At 41.0% G+C, this 22,084-nt stretch overlaps 1 protein-coding gene across 1 annotated transcript in view; it reads left to right on the forward strand.

Moving 5' to 3' along the window:
- Positions 1–22,084, forward strand: part of Pde11a (phosphodiesterase 11A) — a 375,824-nt gene that overhangs the window by 334,297 nt on the left and 19,443 nt on the right. The window contains exons 18-19 of the mRNA XM_005373398.2: positions 4,322–4,396; positions 8,797–8,880. Coding sequence (XP_005373455.1) covers positions 4,322–4,396; positions 8,797–8,880 — 159 coding nt within the window. The remainder of the gene's footprint in view (positions 1–4,321; positions 4,397–8,796; positions 8,881–22,084) is intronic.

Genomic DNA, 22,084 nt, shown 5'->3' on the forward strand with positions numbered 1-22,084 from the left:
TGCCAGGCAGGCGCTTTTGCCGCTGAGCTAAATCCCCAGCCCCCAGCCTCCATTCTTAATGTTTTCTGCTTTGCTAAATAGGGGGCATCAATCAGTATTTTTAAATGATGCAAATGTATCCACAGGATAGATCAGGGTAACACTAGACCCAAAACCTCAGTGCCTTAAAACAGCATATTAATTGCTCAGGAACCTGTGCATCTAAGGTTGGCAGACATTTCTTTGTCCTCATGTTGGATTGGATTAATGGAGCAGCCACTGTCTGGATCATTCTGACAGAGGCTGTGGAGGGTCTTGCATTGGCAATTCAATGCCCCCTTCAACAATTCATTGGTCTGAACTGGTCACATGATCCACTCAACTGATGCACTGAGTAATCCTTTCATCCCAGCAAGCAGAAAGCCAGAGATAGATGATGAAAGCATCACCATCACAGTTTGCCCTTCTCATCACTAAACCTGTTCCCCATGATCCTTGCAGACAAAATATACTCATCCTCTATCCAAAGAAGACAACCCCAAATGTTCCATTAGTCATGGCATCAAACTCAAAACCCAGAATACCTAGATGCTATGCGCCCATTTGTAGAACAGGTCTGGATGAAAATTAAAGTCTGGATGAAAATTTCTGGAGTATTAACTACACATACCCATAATAGTGACTAACCACACTCAAAACCCTAAATACCCATTATAGCCTCTCACTCAGAGGGGAGAAATGAATGACATTTGGTAAGTAGTGGTCCATGGCAATTCCAAAACCCCACTGTCGTCACTGTGAGGGCCCTTCACACTGCAGTGGGCATGATTCCCTGGGAGGTGCTTCCCAGTTCATTATTTTCTGAGGTCTTTAGATCCTCCCTGGGAAATTACTCCCTTACTATGATCCTCCTTGGCATTATCTGAAGGTAAAGCAGCTTTCTCAGGCTTCTGCTCACCCAAAGAAGGCTGAGGGTCCAAGGCTTACTTTACATAGTCACAGACTGGTGGTTTCTTTAGCTTTAAAATGTTCTTAAATGTTATTCAGCTTTCTCTGTCTTTGATCCTATTCATTTCTATTTGCCAATAACCAGAGACACAGTTCTCTTTTACACAAACACCTTAGATTGTCTGTTTTTCGTTGCTTCTTTATATTGAAGAATAAAGAAATATAGTAAGCATATTTTTCTTGAATGACTTACTTCTTAGTATCGTAGGTCTCACAGGCTTCAGTAAGAAGACCATGTCATTAAATCATTTCTTTGAACCATTTTTGTCCAGCTAAAAAAATTGCTGAGCATTACCTAATTATTTAATAGTTTTTAACTATGGGTGTGCAGGCCATACCCTTAATTGCATTCTTATTCAAGGCTAAATCTTAATTGACCTTTGTCATTTAAAATATACCTTAATTTTAATTTTTATGGTTTAGAGTTGAGGTACAGTTTCATCTTCCACATCCACAAGACTCTAAATGTTTCTGTTCTTTGTCATTCCTAGTTATAAACCTGCTGATCCTTTGCAGAGATCAGTTTCAGGGATACGTATGAAAACAGCAGAAATCATCGCATGCTATGAACTTTGTTTTCCAATCTCTTCTCCTAAGGCCGCAGATTCATTAAGAACATTATTAGCTTTGTTTCAGTGATAATTTATAAAATTATATAACATAGCTTGCCATCTTAATCTGATACTGGCCCTCAGACTACTCCTGCCTATTTTTGGGTCTTTTTCTTTCTTTTCTTTTTTAAAACATTGTCAGCACCTAGCTTCCATACCAATTTTTTTAATTAGTCAGGGTTAGGCTCAGCTTTGCTGCTTAACAAATACATTCTGAAATTTCAGTTGCTTAACACATGTAGAGGTTTATTTCTTGCTTACTTCGCAGTCTAACTCAATCAGGCAGTTTTCTTATTAAGATCTTTCCCACATGAATACTGATTTCATTTTCAGTGTGACATATTTGATGTCACCAGAAGTCACATAAAGTAGGATAACTGTGAGGAAGTCATGTGGTTCAGAAGCATCTTTCAACATCTGTGCCCACCACGTGCAGAGGTGGAGTTTAGGAAAACACTGCAGGGAAGAGGTAGGCAGTCCTTTCCCTTACTCAGAAAGGTATAGTCCTGGGGTGGCTGCTATGCTAGGGATGAAAGTGGTGCAGGGCTGGAGAGTGGAAGGAAGTCAGGAGGACTGAAAAAGGAGAGGGACAAGGCATATGTGCCAGGGCTTCAGAATCCCCAGTGAAATAGCACATCAAGAACTAAAGGCATAGTAGTCCCCTTGGGGCAGGAAAGTGAAAAAAAGCATTTGGAAAGAGCACAACTTCCCCAATGATATCTTAGCTCAACTTGGGAAGACCAATAGCCCAGTGTGGGTGGTCTTCTCAGTCACAGGTATAAACCTTATTTTTGTTAGGATGTGAAATTGTGCTGATCAGTGCAGAAACAGAAAAGCTCGGGGAAATAAAACATGTAGACATGTTTTTTGCAAGTGCTTCCATCAGAAATCTTGTCACAGGTCTAAGCTGGAACTCTCATTCAGGTTTGCCTCCAAATTTAATATTTTATGATATTGAATATTTTATTAATATTATTTTATTAATATTTATAATTTTAATATTTTAAAATTATACTCACTTCTTGGTTTTAAAAGCATTTGAACCAAGTAATAGAATCTTCTTTTAAAAATATAAATGCATGTCTAACTAACTTCCTGGATGTTGATTTTTAAGTTCCTTCTCAAAAATGTCTTTTTCTCCCTGGGGTTTATCCCACTTATTCTTTCTCACAAACAAGACGCTGAGCATGTGGATTTCCCCAGTGATCCCCCAAGGCCTGATTAGCATCCAAATTTCTTTCTTTAATAAAAAATTCAATCAGGAGCCACTTAATGTTCCTGATGGAGTTTTTAAGTATCAACAAAACAGTGGTACAAGTTAAGCTGTGAAAAAAGAACAGGGATAGTACCCAGCACCACTTTAGAAAGAGTAAGGAAAGATTTTGTTTTAATGTCTTTGCTTTCCAGGACTACAGACCTGTGCAGGACTCCTACTTTGGGGTGCCTGATGTGCAGTTGCATTCCTTAATGTAAAAGGCTCATCTACAGAGCAAGCTGAGAGAGAGTTCCAGGAACTGAATTAATGAGACCATACCCTACGGGGACTGTTTCTTCTTTAAAGGCAAGGCCAGTGAAAAAAGGGAGGCCAGGAGTGCTGAAAGGAAAGGTAGTAGCAGAGGCAATCCACAAGTGAAGTTCCTGTGGATACAGGGTAGGGAGAAGAGGGTGGTTTTTTGAGTCTCTTTCAAATGCTTTTAAGCAGTTGAATTCTTGACAAGGACCCATGTTGGTTAGAAATAGTAACTTAATGGATGCACAATTTCTTTATAAATGACCGCATATGTGCTACTCTCAGATTTTTGTACATGTGTGTAGGGTTAATGTTGTGTTTAAAGTTTTTCTATAATCTGTCACTTGAGATACACCTGGGTAAATGATCTTGATTCCAGGTACTTGACCAAACAAACCATCTCATGTTTGCCAGATGGAGGAACCTGATTTCATAAGAGTGTGAAACAGAGAAAAACTAGTTTGAGTAGCCAGGTCTGCTTGCTCTCAATTGTCTAGAAATTTTTCTCTACTCTTCCAGTATTTTGCAAATTCAGTTAGTTCACTGAGAGATTTTCTAGATGCACTTCATAGTGTTGTTCAAAAGTGTTGTTCAGCATGCATCTGTTGTATCAGTGTATTTTCCACAAACTGCCCTGAGAAGTTGAGGCTGACAGAAGAGAAAATAATCTCTTTGACTTAGGTGCTGATCACTAATTTCACTAATACATGAAAGGTAGGAATGTACAGGTTTCTGTGGTCTAAGCAATCTCATTGTGCTTAGAGCAACAACAAACCTACTGTAAATTAATACGTGTAATTCATAGACTGAGACAGCCCAAAGGCTAGCTTCTTCAAACTGTAATTCATGACAAAGTCTGGTATGAACAGGTAGCCTAGCATTAGTCCTACCTCTTGGTTACGGTAAAAAGCAGAAAGCAGGATATTCACAGAGCGTGTGCACTTCCTAAGAGCAAACAAATACAAGTGTTAGGGAGGGAGTTACAGAGTGTTGATGGTGACATCTAAAAATACATTGCATGACTCTCCTCATTAAAAGCACATCAGTTTCATTGATTAAATTCTGTAATAGCATTAAATACAAAAGGTTAATGTACTTCCTCATAAGCTTTTTAAATGATTGTGTTAAAGATAATCACCATGTCCATGAGCTAGAAATAATTTCTGAGTCTTGTGGTAAACTACGCATAAATTAACGTATTCCTGTGTTTCAGGTGGCTGAACTTGTAACCAGTGAGTTCTTTGAACAAGGAGATCGAGAGCGATCGGAACTCAAACTCACTCCTTCAGTAAGTCCATCCTTTCATTATTAGGAATTTATCTTTTGAATGATATTTAAAAAAAAAAAAAACTCAAAATCACAACTTGAAAAAGGAAAAGACTGATAACAGATTTAAGGAAGGACTCCTGAAAGTTTAAACCTTGAATTAAACTTAAATACTAAAAACCCTCATTCCCAGGTTTCCAATTAAGAGTGTGGTAAGCTACTTAACAAGCACTTCCTGAGCACCCACCGTGGGACAAGTAGGCACAGGGGAGACTGTGCAAAGTGGAGTCGGAACAGTTCACAGCTCAATACCAGCGTTTCATATATGCCCACTTTGGATTAGAAATATGGCAAAAATTTCAAGGCAAGCTGTCTGGCCCTGAGGAGCTAGTGTTTATTTTTATTTCAAACTCGCAAGATCCCAAAAGCAAATCATTTCAAACCTGTTTCTTTGTTTGTAAAATGGAAAGTTTCACCTGGGGAAGTAGGTTTTGCCCATTGGAATGCTATTTGTGTTGGACTCACACATTCAATTATTATTTGCGAATGCTTGCAGTAGGCTTAGGACGCCGCTGTCTCTCCGCATCAGGACACACAGGACATCGGTGCTTCAGTCAGCACCCTCAGAGAGGGGCAGCCTCTTTATTCTTAGTGAATGATTAGCTAAAAGTGTAGGTCTGAGAGTGGTGCAAAGTATTTTAAAGCCTGTTAGCCCAGCACAGTAGATGCAGTGAAGCTCAAGGAATGTGTCAGTTGTCAAGAATGTCTGTTTTTGAGGATTCAAATCAATCAAGTCTTGAACATTTGTAAAATCTTTCCATTTTAAGACACCCTTCCTTGACATTTAAAAGCAAGAGAAGCAATGGAAACATCTCCTGGCTTGATAGTTTCACCGGTTTGAAGTTAGAACTCTCAATCTTACTTGTTTTGACTATTCTTAAACAGTTGCTTACTTGTAAAAGGTCCAAAGATTGTATCAGTTGAAGCACGCAGCAGTTATTTTAGTTTTCAAAGCAACATCTAGTTATACGGTGTTCAAAACGTCCTTTGTTCTTTTTTGATGTTATCACCAAATTTGGCTTTAAAAATAAAGCTACTAGATTATAAGACATACAATTCTTGTGTAAAACCCAGGACAACCAGATTTCTCTCAGCTACATACCCAGTTTTTTAAAAAATGCTTTTCCTTCCTTTTAAAAAGTGTTTCAGAGGTGTACCCTGCAGGTCTCAGCATGCACAATACCACAGGTCATTAATTGAATGAAAAAATAAGAGTAACTGGCCAGGGTTGGTGAGCAGGTAGGTGCAGTGGTGCGATGCTAAGGAGCTTTTATCTGTAGGCTGAGGTAAGGTAGTTTCTGAAAATGTAAATTAAATTGACTTTGTGGTGGAAACATAGCTTTAAATGCCACTCTTTCCTCATTAAAGACTACTTAAGACAGCTGATGACCTGCTGTGGGAAGCAGGATATATCTCATGTGTGCTTTTCCAGAAAGTTTGCAAGGGCAGGGACCTCTATGTCTACTACCCCTTTATTTTGAGGTGGAAAATTGTCCTAAAGCCCCATCAGATGCTGTGATCTTAGAGGTCAAAGGCTAATCTGGACCATAGCCAGAGGGTTAATATCAAAAGCTTCTAGTCAATAAAATATGCTTGAGCACCCCCACATGTCCAGTGTGAAGTTTGGCGGTATATTCAGAAATGAGCAACACTGTATTTTCCCTGCCCTCTAGGACCTTGTCAGCTGGTGGGAAATGAGGACTAAGTAAATAATGACTAATACTGTCTTACAAGGTGCTAAATGTTGTAAAGGAAAAGCACAGGAGAGTGTGATACCTCATGCTTACTTTTCTTTTAATCAATTAAACATTGATTAAGAAGTTCAGAAATAAACCCTTAAAATTATGGTCGACTGATTTCAACATGAGTATCAAGACAGTAGAGTGGGGGAAAACTCTATTCAACAAACGATTCAGGAATAACAGGATATTTACAGGCAAAAAGAGTGAGATTGGTGCCCTACCTCCTACTATACCCTCAAAAAACTCAAATTGGATCATAGACTGAAGTGTAACAATTAAGACAATAGAACTCTTCAAAGAAAATATAGGTAAAACTCTCTGGGCTTGCTTCATTCCATTATATCTTAGATGTGATACCAAAAGCACAGGTGACAAACATAAAATGGCCCAAAGATGTCACTCCAGAGATGTTAAGTTGGACTTCACCAAAATGAAATTGGACTTTATTAAAATTAAAAGAAAATTAAAGAAACTGAAAGAACAGTCTACAGAATGGGGGAAGTTATTTATAAACTGTGCATCTGAAATGGGCCTAGTATTTAGAATTTATAAAAAGGATTATAACTCAACTCAATTTAAAAAGTGGGCAAAGGATCTGAATAGACACATTTTCAAAGATAATATGTAAATGGCCAATAAGCTCATGAAAAGATTCTCAGAATCATTAGCCATCACAAAACTGCAAATTAAAACCATAGTGCAGTACCAGTTTAAACACTAAGAAGGTTATGATAAAAAAGACAGACAATAGCAAGTGTTGGTGAGACTGTAGAGAAATTGAACTTCATGCATTGCTGATAGGAATGTAAAATAGCATAGCAGCTTTGAGAAATCAGTTTGGCAATTCCTCTAAAAGTTAAACATAGAATTGCTATATGACGTAAGAATCCCACTTCTAAGTAATCCCAAAAGAAATGAAACATGCATACACACAAAAATATTCACAGGAATGCTAACAGCAGCCCTTTTCATGACAGCCAAAACCAACTCAAATGCCCATCAACTGATGACTAAAGCACAGCATATCTCTACAATGGGATACCGTTTACAAAAAAATAAAAAGAATAAAGTGCTGATATGTGTTACATGGATAAACCTTGAAAACATGCTAAGTGAAAGAAGCCAGTCGCAAAAGCAAGCACGTCATGTGATTCTATTTATATGACATATGTGGAACAGGCAAATCCACTTAGAGAAAAAGCACATTAGTGCTTGCCTAAGGCTAGGAGTTTGGGAGAAAATGAAGAGTTACTGCTATTGGTATGGGTTTCTTAGAGGCGCAATAAACATTGTGGAGATAGTTGTGCAACCCTGTGACTATACTAAGAACCAGTGAATTAAAAAGAAATTTGTATATAGTATCTACCAGGAGCTAACTAAATAAATCATAAAGTAAAGAGAGCTATAGACAAAATAAAACAAAATGCTATGACTTGGATATGATTTAAATATGTCTTCTAGGGTCTTACGTATGGAAATTTAATCTCCATTATGCTGCATTAAGAAGGTAGGCATTTCACAGTATGAGACAAGGATGAGCAGAAGCTCTGGGAGTCAGTGTCCTTATCCCAAGTTTAGAGATATTTTCCTCAGTTATAGCACCTGCTGATTTCTGTCAAAGCACTCCCTCTCTAGTTGATAAATCTGAAGGATGCAGGCATTTCTAATATCTGTCCATCAAGGGGATAGCGGGACCTGCCCTCATGCCCAATTAGAATGCCAAAATGATATGGATGCCACATTTTATTTAGCAGAAAGACACAGCCTACCGTAAGATGATAAGGCAAGGCAAGTCACAAGTAGGTACTGCATTCTTCCAGATCAAAAAGAGCACAAAGTAGTTACGCAGGCCCTGGCTTCACTCTCTAAGCACACAGGGAGGGACATCCCCACTGCAGTGGACTTGGCTGCATTTATTCAAGCAACCTATGTTGATCTTCTAATTCCAACTGACTGCTCTCTCTGTTGAGTCTGCCCAGCAGAAATACGTCACTTCTTTTTCTCAAAAATATACCTAAATTATATCAAACATAACATCATAAACTTTAAAGACTGAGAGTGAAGAACGGGTGGCTCCTCCCACCATCCATCCAGTGACAGACAAATACTTAGGAATTTATTAATGACAGACTCTTACTGAAAAGTACATGCAATCACCAAACTAACATCTCACCCTGAAAGTTAATAACATGGTTTCTATTTCACATTTTAAAATTTAAATGTTTTCCGCCAATCTAACCCATTCTGTCCCATTCTCTCATTATAGAAATAAAAGCCTGCATTATTTTTGTCATAATAAAATATGCCCCACTCCCCTTGACTTGTACCCAGTTTCCAGTTACTTGACAACTTGATTTAGTAGCAGTTACCTGTATCTAAAGATGGATTTTGGCCCCAAGGTGTTGAGTACTATAAAGTTCAAATAAATTCACTTACAAATCTCATAAAAACAAGGGAATACTTTTTCGTCTTAGATAAAAAGAAAAGAAAATATGTGTAAAGATTGACTGTGTTTTGTGGAGTGTTTACTTGGTAAAAACTGGAGCACTGTGGCAGTGTTTGAAGAGCACCTGTAAAATACTCCAAAGTAATAAAGCAAGGTTGTTCTTCTGCTTCCTAGGCTATTTTTGATCGGAACCGGAAAGATGAGCTACCTCGGTTGCAGCTGGAGTGGATTGATAGCATCTGCATGCCTTTGTATCAGGTAATTGTTTATTTGTGAGGGTCTGCATGTCCTGACTGAGCCAGAAAAGGAACAATTTGTGTAACGCACTTTCAGAGGCATTCATTTTAGGAGAGCTAGAGAAAGTGTGTTGCTGAGATGTTGGCTGTATTTTGTCTCCTTCAGAGTTCTGATCCGAGTCGGAAACTAGACACCTGAGTTCTCTACCACTGCACAGGACATAATCTCCAGGGCCTTGTCTTCCTCATAGGTAAACCAAGGATATAATAAGGTCATCTTAGTATTTCCAAACTGTGCCCTATGGAACACAAGTATAGTCTAATACCCTATCTCTTCAAAAACAGATCTCAGGCCTAATAACTACAATATGCAAAATATTAAAATATTTGAAGGCTCAAAGAAGTCACAGAGAAAAGAAATTTACTTGACTGGCCAGGTGTTTAGCTCAGTGGCACTTGTACCTGCCTGCAAGGGTGAGGTCCTGAGTTCGATTCCCAGAACCGAAAGAAAAAAGAAATTTACTTGACCATAACTCTGAATTTCTCAAACATGTTTGACTGTAGAAATCTTTTTAAGTGTTTACAATTTTATTATTGTTTATTAATATCATGAGACATGAGGGCTCTATGAAGCATGATTTTCCAGTCTGACCCCATGGCCCGGTCCAGGAGACTTATATGAAACACCATCCATGTGCAAAATTTGCCTCTCTCTGGGATGTATGCAACGCTGTTTGACCACTGAATTCTGAGCAAGGTACACTAATGACTTCTGGTTCTGCTGCCTGGTGTGCAGAATCTGCTCCTGGCAAGGAGACCTCAGCTTTAAAGGGTTCGTACTCCACTTTTTGAGTACAGATTAAGGCTGGCATAACACTTAACAATTTAGTGTACATTGGCTTTTAATTCTACTTCTAAGCATTTGCTTTCATTTGTAAAACATGGTGAGTTCCTTACCCCCGACCTAGCTCAATCAGACTGAGCTGCTTTTCTAACTTCAAAGGGAGAAACATGTAGTGAAAGCAAAATCTCCTTAGCTCCTCACTCTGTGTAACCCCATTAAGAGCACAGTATTGTTTTTTAAGGACCTCACAACCATTAAGTTTCAAGTTAACTCGTCTACCACTTCATTTTCAGTACTTTTAGGAACTGCTGAGCCCTGTCACAGTACCCTGAAAACAAATAAGCAAATTAGAATACTGTCTTGAAGATGGAAATGTAATTTTTAGTTACGATAAACAGCAAAAGTAAATTTGTTTTTTTTTGTTTTTTATGATTCATTAAATTCCTGATACATAAAATCAGCCGAAGATAGTTTTTAAATCATCTAAGATAAACTATTTCAGTTATAAATGATCGTAATGTTCTTTCATTTAATAATGAAATATGAGCAAAGCATCCAGAATGATAGATGCTTTGTACAAGGGGAAAATCAACTCTCTCTTCTTCCTGTTTGCTCCTCCCGCCCTTGATGTTGCTAAATAAACTGGGCTGCATGTGTCAAGCCCACGGCTGTTGAGCCAGGAATCTTGCTTTGCTAAATTGACCTTGACTACCCACATTGGATTATTTTTTAAAGTTATTCCATTTCCTGTGCACACTTTGGTAATAAATGGAATAAATAAATTACTCTTGCAGTAACTTCTTTTACTGGGAGTAGAGCTTACAATTACGAAAACTTGTATTTGTGCGGCTGTTTAATATGGGATACTCGTTTGCAAAACCCCTTTGGAGTGAATGAAAATACACACACTCTCCTTACGTGACTTGTTATAGTAAATGCCAGAAAGGGTCCTGATGAACTTTGAACAAATACTGATTTATTTCATTACCCATTCATGATTGTTTGGGTTTATCATCTAGTTCCTATTAAATGCTTTGAAACCTACAGGTTAAAAAAGAAGTTACTTGCATTTAAACTGAAAAATAAGTGTCGAGGATTTAGGGAATAGTACTACCATGCCATATTACAGATCAGCCTGATTTTTTAATGTTTTACTTTACTACTCATTTGTGAGGTTAAATGTACCTGCTATTTTGATCCCTAGAAAATTAGCATACAGAAAGGCTAAGATAAGTGATAAGTGATTAGACTTGTGTCCAGCTCACCCATGACCTTGGTTTTGATATGATGTCCTTTCAGGGGCTGGGGATTTAGCTCAGCGGCAAAAAGCGCCTGCCTGGCAAGCGCAAGGTTGTGAGTTCGGTTCCCGGTACCGGAGAAAAACCAAAAAAAATAAAATAAAATAAAATTTAAAAATAAGATATGATGTCCTTTCAACTGCCCCACTCCACTTCTGGTGGGGACTTCTCACACCCTTGTTCCTCCCTGGGGAGAAGCATGCCATCCGAAAGGGGACCTCAGAAAGAGCTGTTTCCAGAGGTTCATATTCATTATTGCTGCTGGTATCTTCCCATTTAACAAGGGATGAAACCTTGCCTTTTTAAAATTTCTTATCACCACTGAATTTTTAATTTCACACTTTTATTTGTAAATTCTTTGCAAGGCTTTGAAATCAATGTTTGAAAGGGTACTCAGACCGAGGCTGCGGCACGAGTGTAAATCATCTCTTTGAAGCTCCCTGTCTTGTTCCTTCTCACACTGTGGGTGCTTTGCTCCACCATTTTAATCAGATAATCTCCCAGCGATGGTTGGTGCTCTGGAACTGAAAGGGGATCGGTCCCTGGGCAGGAATCACCAATAATGGGAAAACAAAATCTTGAGGAAATGGCAAGCGAAGAAAGTCACTGACAGAACACTAGTCACTACAGCAAAACTTCTGAGGCAACTCTGGTTGTTGCTGAAAGGCCAGTTTGGGGTGTTGAACATGCGGGAGCAATAACAAGGGGTCTGCGAGGCTACAGGGAGGAATCCCTGCTGTGATTAGGTTAAGAGGACCTGGTCTGAAATACAGACCAGAAGAATCCACTTTGGCCTGGCTAAGTTGACATATGGCAAAAGTACATGTGTGAGACAAAGAATGTCCCCTTTAATAACCAAACCCTGGACCTAAAGACAGCTGGTATGGGTGACAAAAAACCTCACGGTGGAGCCCAAGCAGGCAGAAGGTCATAGAGAGAGTGGGTCCTCCCTCTTGCAGGCCAAGCAGTGTGGACAGAAATCTCAGCACAGGAGGCTGCTCTGGGCTGGAGGGGGACGGGTCAGGGGCCTGGGGAAGATGAGGGCAGCACGCAGCTGGGAAAGAGCTACAAATATGATTTTGCACAGTGTGTTCATTTTATTGACCTTCACTGAATAAGTCCGTTTAGCTTCATAGTCACTTGTCAAATATCCTAACAGATCATGCACTTTCTGTGTGTGCTCCTGCTTGCTGAGTTTTTTTGTTCCTCCTTGAAGCAAGGGTTAAGCTGTCAGGAAGGGCCCCTTATTTGTATGCCTGGGAAGAAAGCCATACCAGTGTGCTTGGGTAACCACTGCATGTAAACTCACAGCTCTTATCTGCAGGGTAGCCTCAATACCCAGTCAATTCATGACACGTTGGGAAAAGATGAGGGAAGTCCCTCCTCTAAAGTCTGTTCACTAGATTACTGAAGTAATCAAGAGATTGACTAAAAGCAACTGACAGAAAATGCAGTATATGAAAACATAAATGATGCGTGGGCCCTGTTTGCCAGTGTATTGCAAACACGGCGATTGATTCCATCCCACGTGGAGAAAGAGGATGAGCACTTGAGGCATTGCTTTAGCTCTCTCGTGGGCCATGTGGGAAAAGTACGTGCAGAGAACGTCCCAGCCCTGTGCATGGCCACCGGTCGTATCTGCACACCGATGCTTGTGTGTGAGTAGAGTCCCAGAACTTCCTCATCTTTTTAACCTTATTCTTCCAAACTTTTCCTTAAAAAGAAAAAAGGAAGAAAGAAAGAAAGAGAGAGCGAGAGACAGAGAGAGAAAAAGAGAGAAAGAAAGAAGAAAGAAAGAAAGAAGGAAGGAAAGAAAGAAGGAAGGAAAGAAAAAGAAAGAAAGAAAGAAAGAAAGAAAGAAAGAAAGAAAGAAAGAAAGAAAGAAAGAAAGAAAAAGAAAGGAAGAGAAAAACACAGGGTGCTGGAAAATAGAGGAAGGAAGACAGAAAATAGTCTCACAGGCAGAAGTCATGATTTATCTGTGACAGCATTTTAATCAGGAAGCATAGAAATCCAAGAGTGGGCAGGGAACCAGCAAAGTGTGTTCCCCAAGAGAAGCCTAAAGCCCTGGTTAGTTAGCTCTGTCCTAGCAGGGTATCTCCGAGGAATACATTGACATCTGATTCTTGTGCTTTCTGCTGTCTTTGCACCCTGCTGGGGAGCCATTAGCCTGCTGCTCAACATCTTTGGAGGGGGAAAAAAATAAAGAAGAAGAAGAAAAAAAAAAAAACAACATCAAACTTTGAAGTCGTTGCTGCAGCAGCCTTAGGGATAAACAGAAACCCTGATGTCACAGTATCATTCTGCGCTTCTCTTCCCAGGAACGAGCCAAGTTTTTGCTCCTTATTTTCATTCTCAACTTAAACTTCCACGTACCTAGAGTTTCAGTGACCCATAAAGGCATTATAAACCTTCTGCTTATTAAGGATTGAGGGCTTTTTATTCTGAATATAATCGGATTTTTAACTCATCCCAACTGGCTTGTGACTTTGAGATGGATTTTCTCAGAGAGGATGCACAAAGGCCTTTAACTGGGCTGCATCTATCGGGATAATTCTCTCTCTCTCCATGAAGGGAAATAAAATTTCTGAAGAGTGGTGTGACTCCATAAAAATGTCATAGGGTTTCAGCAACAGGCAGTGCTTCTGATGGTAAGATTACAATAACTTTTCACTCTTTCTGCCTCCATTTGTAGGGGTCATTTTGAAAAACACATTCCACCTGATGTAATCATTAATATGCTTTCTGGAAAAGTATCTCTAAAATATACTTGAAATGGTAGAGACCCAGAGTTAGAAATTGACAAACTGGAAAAGGGGGTATAGGTGCTGCTGTAGAACAGTTTCTTTGGACACTGATGAAAGCGCTTCAGAAACAGATGGCTCATGGCTTGTGTCCGACTTTAAAGGAAAAAAGGAGAGTGGGAGAAGGGAAGGAGGAGGAGGAGGAGGGAACGCAGCTGCAGAGTGACTAGTCAGAGCATAAAAGTCATCTCCTCTTTAAAAGCCTACAAGGAATGGAATGTGGGAAAGAAGAAAAACAACTTCATCAAATATTTTTTAAAGAAAGAAAATGGGAAAGGACATCACTCAAATGAGCTTCCTATGAGTGTTTTCTCGAGATGTTTATTTAGTATTCTTGTGGATGAGGAGAGAGAGTTGAGGCTAATTTATTTGTTTTTACAAAGGGGGGGACCTATGTGAAATGGCATCATATATAACTCAAAAAACTCAGGAAGAAGGGAAGAAAGAAAGAGGGTGAGGGAAGGAAGCAGGAAAGGAGGGAGTGAGGGTGTGGGTGTGATGAGCCCGTCGTGGTGGCCCTGCCTGGAGCTCTGGCTGTCCCAGCCTGTGGTCCTTGGTCCTTGTCATAGCCTCTGTGGCAAGCACCTGCCCCACCTCTACCAGCACCCAGTCGGTTCTAGTCACCTGTGAGGCAGCCAGGAGCGCCCGGCTACTTTCCCTCACTCTGCAGTCCCCACAGCTTCCTGAGTCCTTTTGATGTGGTAGCTGAGTAGTGCCAGTTTGCCTAGGAAAACTGACATTTTCCTGAGTTAGGGTCTGAGATGGAAGGGACAAGCCCCTCCCCACCTTCAGGGTTTGACCCCCTCCCAATAACCAGGAGCTGAGCGGCTCCCTTCCCATCATCCTCCCCTTCACCTCTTCTGTCTCCCTCCCCTCTCTCCTCCTCTCTTCTTTCTCCCTGCCCCCTTCCCTAATACCCACACTGCCAAGTTTTTAGATTTCCTTTTGCTTGCCCAAGCCAGGGGAACTCCCCTTACATAACTGCCCTGCTGGAGTGCTAATAGTAAAACTTGTTTACATAAAAAATATTCTATTAGTCAATATAAACATCCACATATAAACATTCAAAAGAATATGCTTTATGACATATACAGGCCCCTCCACTGCAGATTTATGGGAGAATAACCTTCCTTAGTTAAAAAAAGAGAAATAAGTCTGATCACGTCACCCCCCTGCTTAAAAACATCAGGTTCCTGCCACCATGCATAAGACACCCTCCAGAGTCTTCAATTTAGCGCTAAGGGCCTCTCATTCCATTCTGAGCTCCCCCTCCTGGGCAACCCCTCATCCCCTGTCCCCTGCCCACTTCCTTGGCCAAACGTCCTTTCCTCCAAAGCACAGGATTCACTAAACCTTTTATTCTTCTTCCCTTGCCTTTGCTCACCCCCCAAACCCCAGCTGCAAGACATTAGCCCAAAATGTCACTTCAATAAAACCTTCCGTCCTCCTCAACATTCCATTCCTAGCACTCCTTCCATCTCTTCACAGTCATACATAGCACTATATTGCCACTGGGTCTGTCTGTCTGTGTCTTTTCCAAGTAGCAGATTTCTTGGGACCACCCTGTGCCTGTCACCCAGCACAGTGCATAGCGCATTAGAGCTGCTCAGCAAATGTTTCCTGAACAAATGAATAAAGATGCAGAAAAGCAAATGGTGAGATTCGGTACCGCAGATTAATTATAAGCAGTGGAATGTGCGAAGTAAGGTTATAATGTCACTTTAAGTTATCACCTGTAAATATAAAAACCTTTCACTGGAGTATGTACTGTTATATTCCTGCCTATAATCTAAAGTATATGGCCTATGATATCTTTTTAGAAAGTGGTTTAGTTCTCATCATGGTTGAATTGGCCCTTAATTCTATTGTAAATGACTAGTTTATAGCCCTGAATTTTTCAGGGCTTTGACTATTTTCAGCAAGGAAAATCATTAAATTTTCTTTTATCCAGCATTGCCAGAAAATGTAATCTTGTAGTTATTATAATACTCAAGTTAATAGACTGAGCTGGCATATATCATACCTGGATTTCAAGAAATGACATGGTACGTTGTGTATGTATGATTTCAAGAAAGCATAATACAATAAAATGCACTAAATTTATCAGGATTGCAATTTTATGTTTCTTTGACTTAGACTATTTGGGTTCTTCTGTGCCTCATAGGTATCAATACAAACATCAGGTAATAATGTGCTATGTCTGATGAAGTGCTGAGGCATACAGAAGGCTCATGGACACAAGGACAGTGACGTTCATGTCACCTCCTGCCTCCTAAAGGATGCAGAGCTATTCTGCAATAGTTGATGTGTCAAGAAGTTTGATTTTGTGGTGAATTTTCTACCTCCAAAAATAAATTTGACTTGATAAAGCAAACAGCTCTAGGTATACTTTCTTATAAACAAAATGGCCTTTAATTTGTTCTATTTCATGCAATGCAATACAAAATCTTTTTATACAGTAGCACTTAAGTTAATCTATATGTATTTTATGAGCTTAAAAACTGCCATCATAAATCAGTATTAAATCCTATAATCTAGTGAAAAAAATTTATATACTTCCTAGTAAGATCACTTCTTGGCCTTTGGACTAAGATCAAGTGTAGTACACTTCCTAGTAAGGTTTTTGAGGATAGAATGTAAGATAAGATCTACTTCTCCATATCCAACTGATCAACATGAATAACTCTTTGAAGAATATTTCTGCTTTGAAATCATGAAGCTAAAATCACTAGAACTCAAGTCCATACAAGGCTTGGAATGTTGTCTCCTCTTAAGTCACTTGCCAGTTTCTCTAGAGAGCGTTTCAAAGCTGATTTACCTCTTCTTCATAACCTTCTCATCTTTGATTCTTTTTAGAAGAAAAAAAAAGGGAGGGAAGGAAAGAGTACAGAAGCGAAGGAGAGACAAAGAAAATTGCAACTTTTTTCCACTGGGATACGAATACAGCCCTCTTTCAATGTTTGGTTTGGGGCATTGTAAGATCTTCTCTAAAATTTTTGCAAGTTAATGTGTATTTGGAGGGTCACTATTGTTTGAGCTTGTGGGAAGTGAGGCCTGAGATACACATAAAGCATAGTCATTATTGCTACTGCCATACAGAATCTTGTGTATATTCTAAGTGTTTCCTGAGAGATGTTTGTTTGTTTGTTTTGTCTTTTTGAGACAGGGTCTCACTATGTAGTGCAGGCTGGCCTTGTACTTGCTTACGTGCCAAGCTGGCCTTAAACTCACAGTGATCCTCCTGCCTCAGCCTCCTAAGTGCTAGGATTAAAGGTGCACCCCACCGCCTCCTAGCTCCTGTGAGAATTTGAGAAGACATTATTGGATTTTTAGCTATCACTATTCTTATATTTAATTATCAGAGCTATACTCATGTAATTAGGTAAATCTCTGAAAGGCCTTTGCCTCATCCTAGCAAGCAGCTGCTATGTGGCAATGTCATCAAAAAGAATCAGGCTGGTGACTTCATATCCCAGCCAATGTGACAAGCCAGCAGTTGAGTCTGTTAGCCAGAGTCTGAAACAGAGTCAAAGATATCTGTTAGACTGAGATTTTGGAAAAAAAGCTCAGCATTAGAATCTTACACAAACAAGGACTTCCTTTCTATAATTTTGAGTAGGTAGATGTTTACTGAGTGATAACTGTACTTGCCATTGGATGAGAGCTTAAACTTTAAGGTTTATAAAGTGCTTTCACATACATAGCAATTTCATTAGTCCAAACTCTGACACCGAGAAGGTACTTCACTCCGGGTCCTGTACTGCCTTGTGGTCTGATTTTTACAGGCGAGGAAATTGAAAGCTAATGAAGCCTTTAGACTTACAGTGAAGCGATTACTCCGGACAGAGGTGGAATTTCCAAGCCGAGTCCTCTGGGTCTTGCTGCACTGTTTTTTCCCCACTAACCTGCACTGAGGATGCAGCAGCTGCTTCACTTTGCCCAGGATGCTCTACCTTCATCAACCCCTCAGTTACAAAATAAAACTCTGAGTCCTTCAGAGGGGAGGGCACGGGGACCTGAGCAAAGATCCGTAGAGGATTGAATGGGCTTGTGGATTTTGTTTAGCTGGTTACTGTGGACAATTTCTCAAAATTTCCTCAAGTGACCCTTAACGTAACACCTTCACCTGTAAAGTGGGTTGCTGTATTCAGAAAGGTAGTTGACTGACTTTTCAAGTTTATTGCCTCATCTTTCTGAGAGTCTTCACTCAGGGAGTGAATGTTAATGACTCCGCTACTCAGGTCTGGAGAGAAAGTGAAAAGAGTAAAGAAAATATACATCACCCCAAACACTAAAGTCCTTATGATCAGGCTGTAAGGAGACACAAGAACCTGGTATCGTCCCACCACTACGATGCCCAATCCCGCCACTGTCCACGCCCGACACATTCCCCCCAACTAACCAGTATATTTGATTTTGATCACTTAACAAAGTTCATAACACTCTTCCACTGTTCGTAATTTTCATGTTACGCTCTGAGATGAGTGCATTTTTCCTCTAATAGAGAACACTCTGAAATGAGCACCTTTGTTCAATCGTTTATGAGCTTATTTGATATTAAGTGTAATTAGATATGGTAAAGTTGCGTTTCTTTAAATAATAATATAATTTTCCAGGAATTCTCTGTCCACACATGTGAACAGAGATAAAACATGCTCCAACGCTAAGAGGGGGAAAGAGTAACATTCAGCCTTGTCAGGGAGCAGGACAGCTGCCAGAAACCAGCTGATCTCCCCTTGGGAGGGGACCAAGAGGGGCAGGTCCAGGCACGAGTGGGGCCGAGGGCTACAGTAATAAACACAGTAAAACCGGGCGGCCTGAAACAGCAGCACTTTATTCTCATACAGCTCTGGATACCAGAATCCCGGGGCAGCAGCCTTGCTTTTTCCAGAGTCTCTGCTGGAGACAAGTCCAAGCCCTGTCTCCCAGTTCTAGGAGTTTCCCACAGTCCCAGTGCTCCTCACATGCAGATCACTACAGTCTCTGCAGCTGTCTTCACCTGACCTTCTTACAAGGCCAGGTGGACTCATTTTATTTTAAGAACATCAGCAAAGACCCTATTTCCAAATATGGTCACATTTGTGGGGTGTGGTCGTGCACACCTGTACCCCAGCACCCGGGAGCCTGAGGCGAGAGGATCACTGCTGCTAGTTTGAGGCCAACCCAAACTGTGTAGCAAGACCCTATCTCAGAAAAACAAACAAAACAGAACAAATATGGTCACACAGGCTCCAGAGGTTAGGACTTAGCACCATCCTTTTGGAGGACGCCAATTTGCAACAGTGAGGTTGAGGCGTGGGCCTGAAAATGAGTCAATAAACGGGGTCTCATGAGTCTCCAGCCATTCCTGCTGCCAGATGGAACAGGAAGTCATTGCTGCCAACGTGGGGGACCAGAGAGTTCTTCGAGCAGAGCACAGAGAGGGAGAACTCAGAGCTGAAATTTAAAGTCTGTGGAATGACTGGTTGCACCCCCAGATGCTTTCATACTCTATACCTAGAAAGCCAGCAGCCCGATACTCACAGCAGCAGAACATTCTTCCCCAGGGGAATAACACAGCATTCACTTGCCCGGGGGACCCTAATGAATCTGCTCCCCTGACAGGGATGTCCTTAAAATGATGCCCACCAGCTGACAAGCACAGCTCTCCCACTTCCTGCCGTCCTCTCTCTTCTACCCTGCCTAGAGTAAGTCACTCAGTGCCTTGCCTTTAGATACATGTAAACAGATAAGGGCTACAGAATATCAGAGGAAAATCACCACTATGAAAGAATAGGCAAATGAAAAACACAAAGCCAGGTGTGGTGATGCATGCACTAATCCCAGCACTCTGGAAGGCTGATGCAGGAGGATCTCAAGTTTGAGCCCAGCTTGGATAACTTAGCAACTTAGTGAGATCCTGTCTCAAAATTAATAAAGTAAAATGAAATGAAATGAAATAAATAAAATAAAATAAAATAAAGGGCTAATGATGTAGCTCAGTGTAGGTTTGATCCCAGTATCAAGAAAAAAAAGGAAATGAAAAAAAAGGGAATGCAGGGCATAGGGCAAGGCTACTTTAAAAAGCCTTGAAAAGGCTACTTTAAAAAGACCTCTAAAGCTATCCAAAAGACAAAAGAGGGGATTTAGTTGGGGATTTAGCTCAGTGGCACAGTGCCTGCCCGGCAAGCACAAGATTGTGAGTTCAATCCCCGGTACCGGAAAAAAAACAAAACCAAAAGACAAAAGAAAGTTATGAAACAAGACTGAAATGTGTGGGGTTTTTTTCCTTCTCCATTCTTTTCTTATTGCCATGTCATGATTCTTCTTCATGGCATTTCCTGACCGCCTCACTCAGAACTATGTCTTGCTCAAAGCCTGTCCCAGACTCATAGCTACTGCCGCATCCTCCAGCCCCATGTTATCCCCAAAGCTATCCTCCTACAGCAAAGCCAGTGGCCCCATTGTCCTGTTTAAAAGTCTCTCACGCCCCTCCCCATCCTGTCCCCATTAGTAGAGGAAAAGACCCAAGCTGCCAGGCAGGACCTTTACATCCTTCCTGGGTGCCCCCTGCTCTTACCATAACTGGTGCTGGTACCCGCCATTTCCCAAATGGTACCTTGCTAATGTTCCACACCTGTCCCTTGCACACCCAGCAGCCTTTCCCTCCCCTAGGCCAATCCTACTTTTACTTTTGGGCTCAGCCTCCTTGTAAAATCTGTTTGCACCCAAGAGGTAAGTATCCCAGCCCCGGGATCCTCTTTGGTCTCCTTCGTTAGCATATTGAAATTATTTGCATTCGTCCTCTGCTGGCCACAGTGCCTGCATCCATGTGGTACCACTCTTCTGTCTTGTCCCTGAGGAGCTGCAGTGTGTAAGTTCTTAGGGAGTGGGCTGCCATCACCCCGGGGCTGCCTCAGAAACAAGAAAGATTAGGTTGTTGCACTGCTCCTAGTACGACCTTGCAGTCCCTCAGCATCTTACACTCTTGAATGCCCTGCAGTAACCTGCGTTACTGAGGTGCCCGGTGGTGGACATTAGTATTTCTGCTTTCATTTCATGGCTGAGAAACTAGGGAGGTTACACTTGATACTCAGCACCGCCCCTGTGAATTGGGGAGTTTCATCATCTGGGCTAATACTTCCTACAAGCAAAGAGGACAGGCTATGTGATCCCAAAATAACAAAGAACAAGGAATTATGCTCCAAATCCTTGAACTTAACCTGTCTTCTGCTAGGGTCTTAGTGCTACAGGTGATCTGAACAGATGAAAACTCTAAATGGGAAAAAAGAAACAGAAATACAAAGAAAAAAAACCAGGACCAAGGATGAAGCGGGAATGCCAGAGTGTTTGCAGAAAGTGTCCTCCTTCAGACCTGCCCTCCCTGCTCGGAGACATAACCCTCCTTATCTCAGCCGCTTTTCATCGTGATCTTCACTGGCTCCTACATTTGCCTGAAAGTAGCTTCACTCTGCTGCTTCTTAACAGAGTTTGACCTTGCAAAAGGACTTTCTTCTTGGAGCAAATGGAAATGGTGACAGATAATGTCAACCTTCCACAGGTCTGAAGCAAAGGAAATGAGATATGCAGAAATGCTTTGGGAAGAATACACATTATACACACAAGCCCTCCAGAGTGTGGGTCGTTATTGTCATCATACCACTACTGTCAATGCTAAACCTCAGTACCTCTGCCGCCAATTTGGATAACAGCCCAACTGCTTGTCTCACAAGATGTAGCAAGTCTATAACATGTCTTGAATATTTACCATGTGCTCAAGACTGTCCAAAACATTATCTGATTTAATCTTAGCAGTATCAAATTAAATACCATGACTATCACCTTTCTCAGAAGTGAAAATGGAGGTACGGAGTTTCTGAAACTCATCCAAGAGTGCACAAAAAGGGACAAGGCTTAGTTTCTTTCTGCCTTCAACTCTGGGCTCTTAAGCAGTACCAGGACCACTGCCACCTGAGATAAGGTTAGCATTATGCAAACCTTAAGCCTGCATTGGGTCCTTAAACAGAAGCAACTTGCTGATATAATCCTGAAATGTTTATCTCAAAGCAGACTTGCAGATGCCCTTAGGTGAGGAAGGCAGAACCCTGAATAGTGTCTGACCATTAAGAGCAATTTGGGTGCCAGGTGTGGTGGTGCATACCTGTAATCCCAGCACTCGGGAGGCTGAGGCAGGAGGATCACTGTGAGTTCGAGGCCAGCCTGAACTATAAAACAAGACTCCCCATCTCAAAAAAGAACAGATACTACACTTGATCATGGCCAAAAGGCAGGGAGAGAGAG

This window comes from Chinchilla lanigera, unplaced genomic scaffold, assembly GCF_000276665.1.
Source record: "Chinchilla lanigera isolate Chin_1 unplaced genomic scaffold, ChiLan1.0 scaffold00002, whole genome shotgun sequence".
Classification (NCBI taxonomy): Eukaryota; Metazoa; Chordata; class Mammalia; order Rodentia; family Chinchillidae; genus Chinchilla; species Chinchilla lanigera.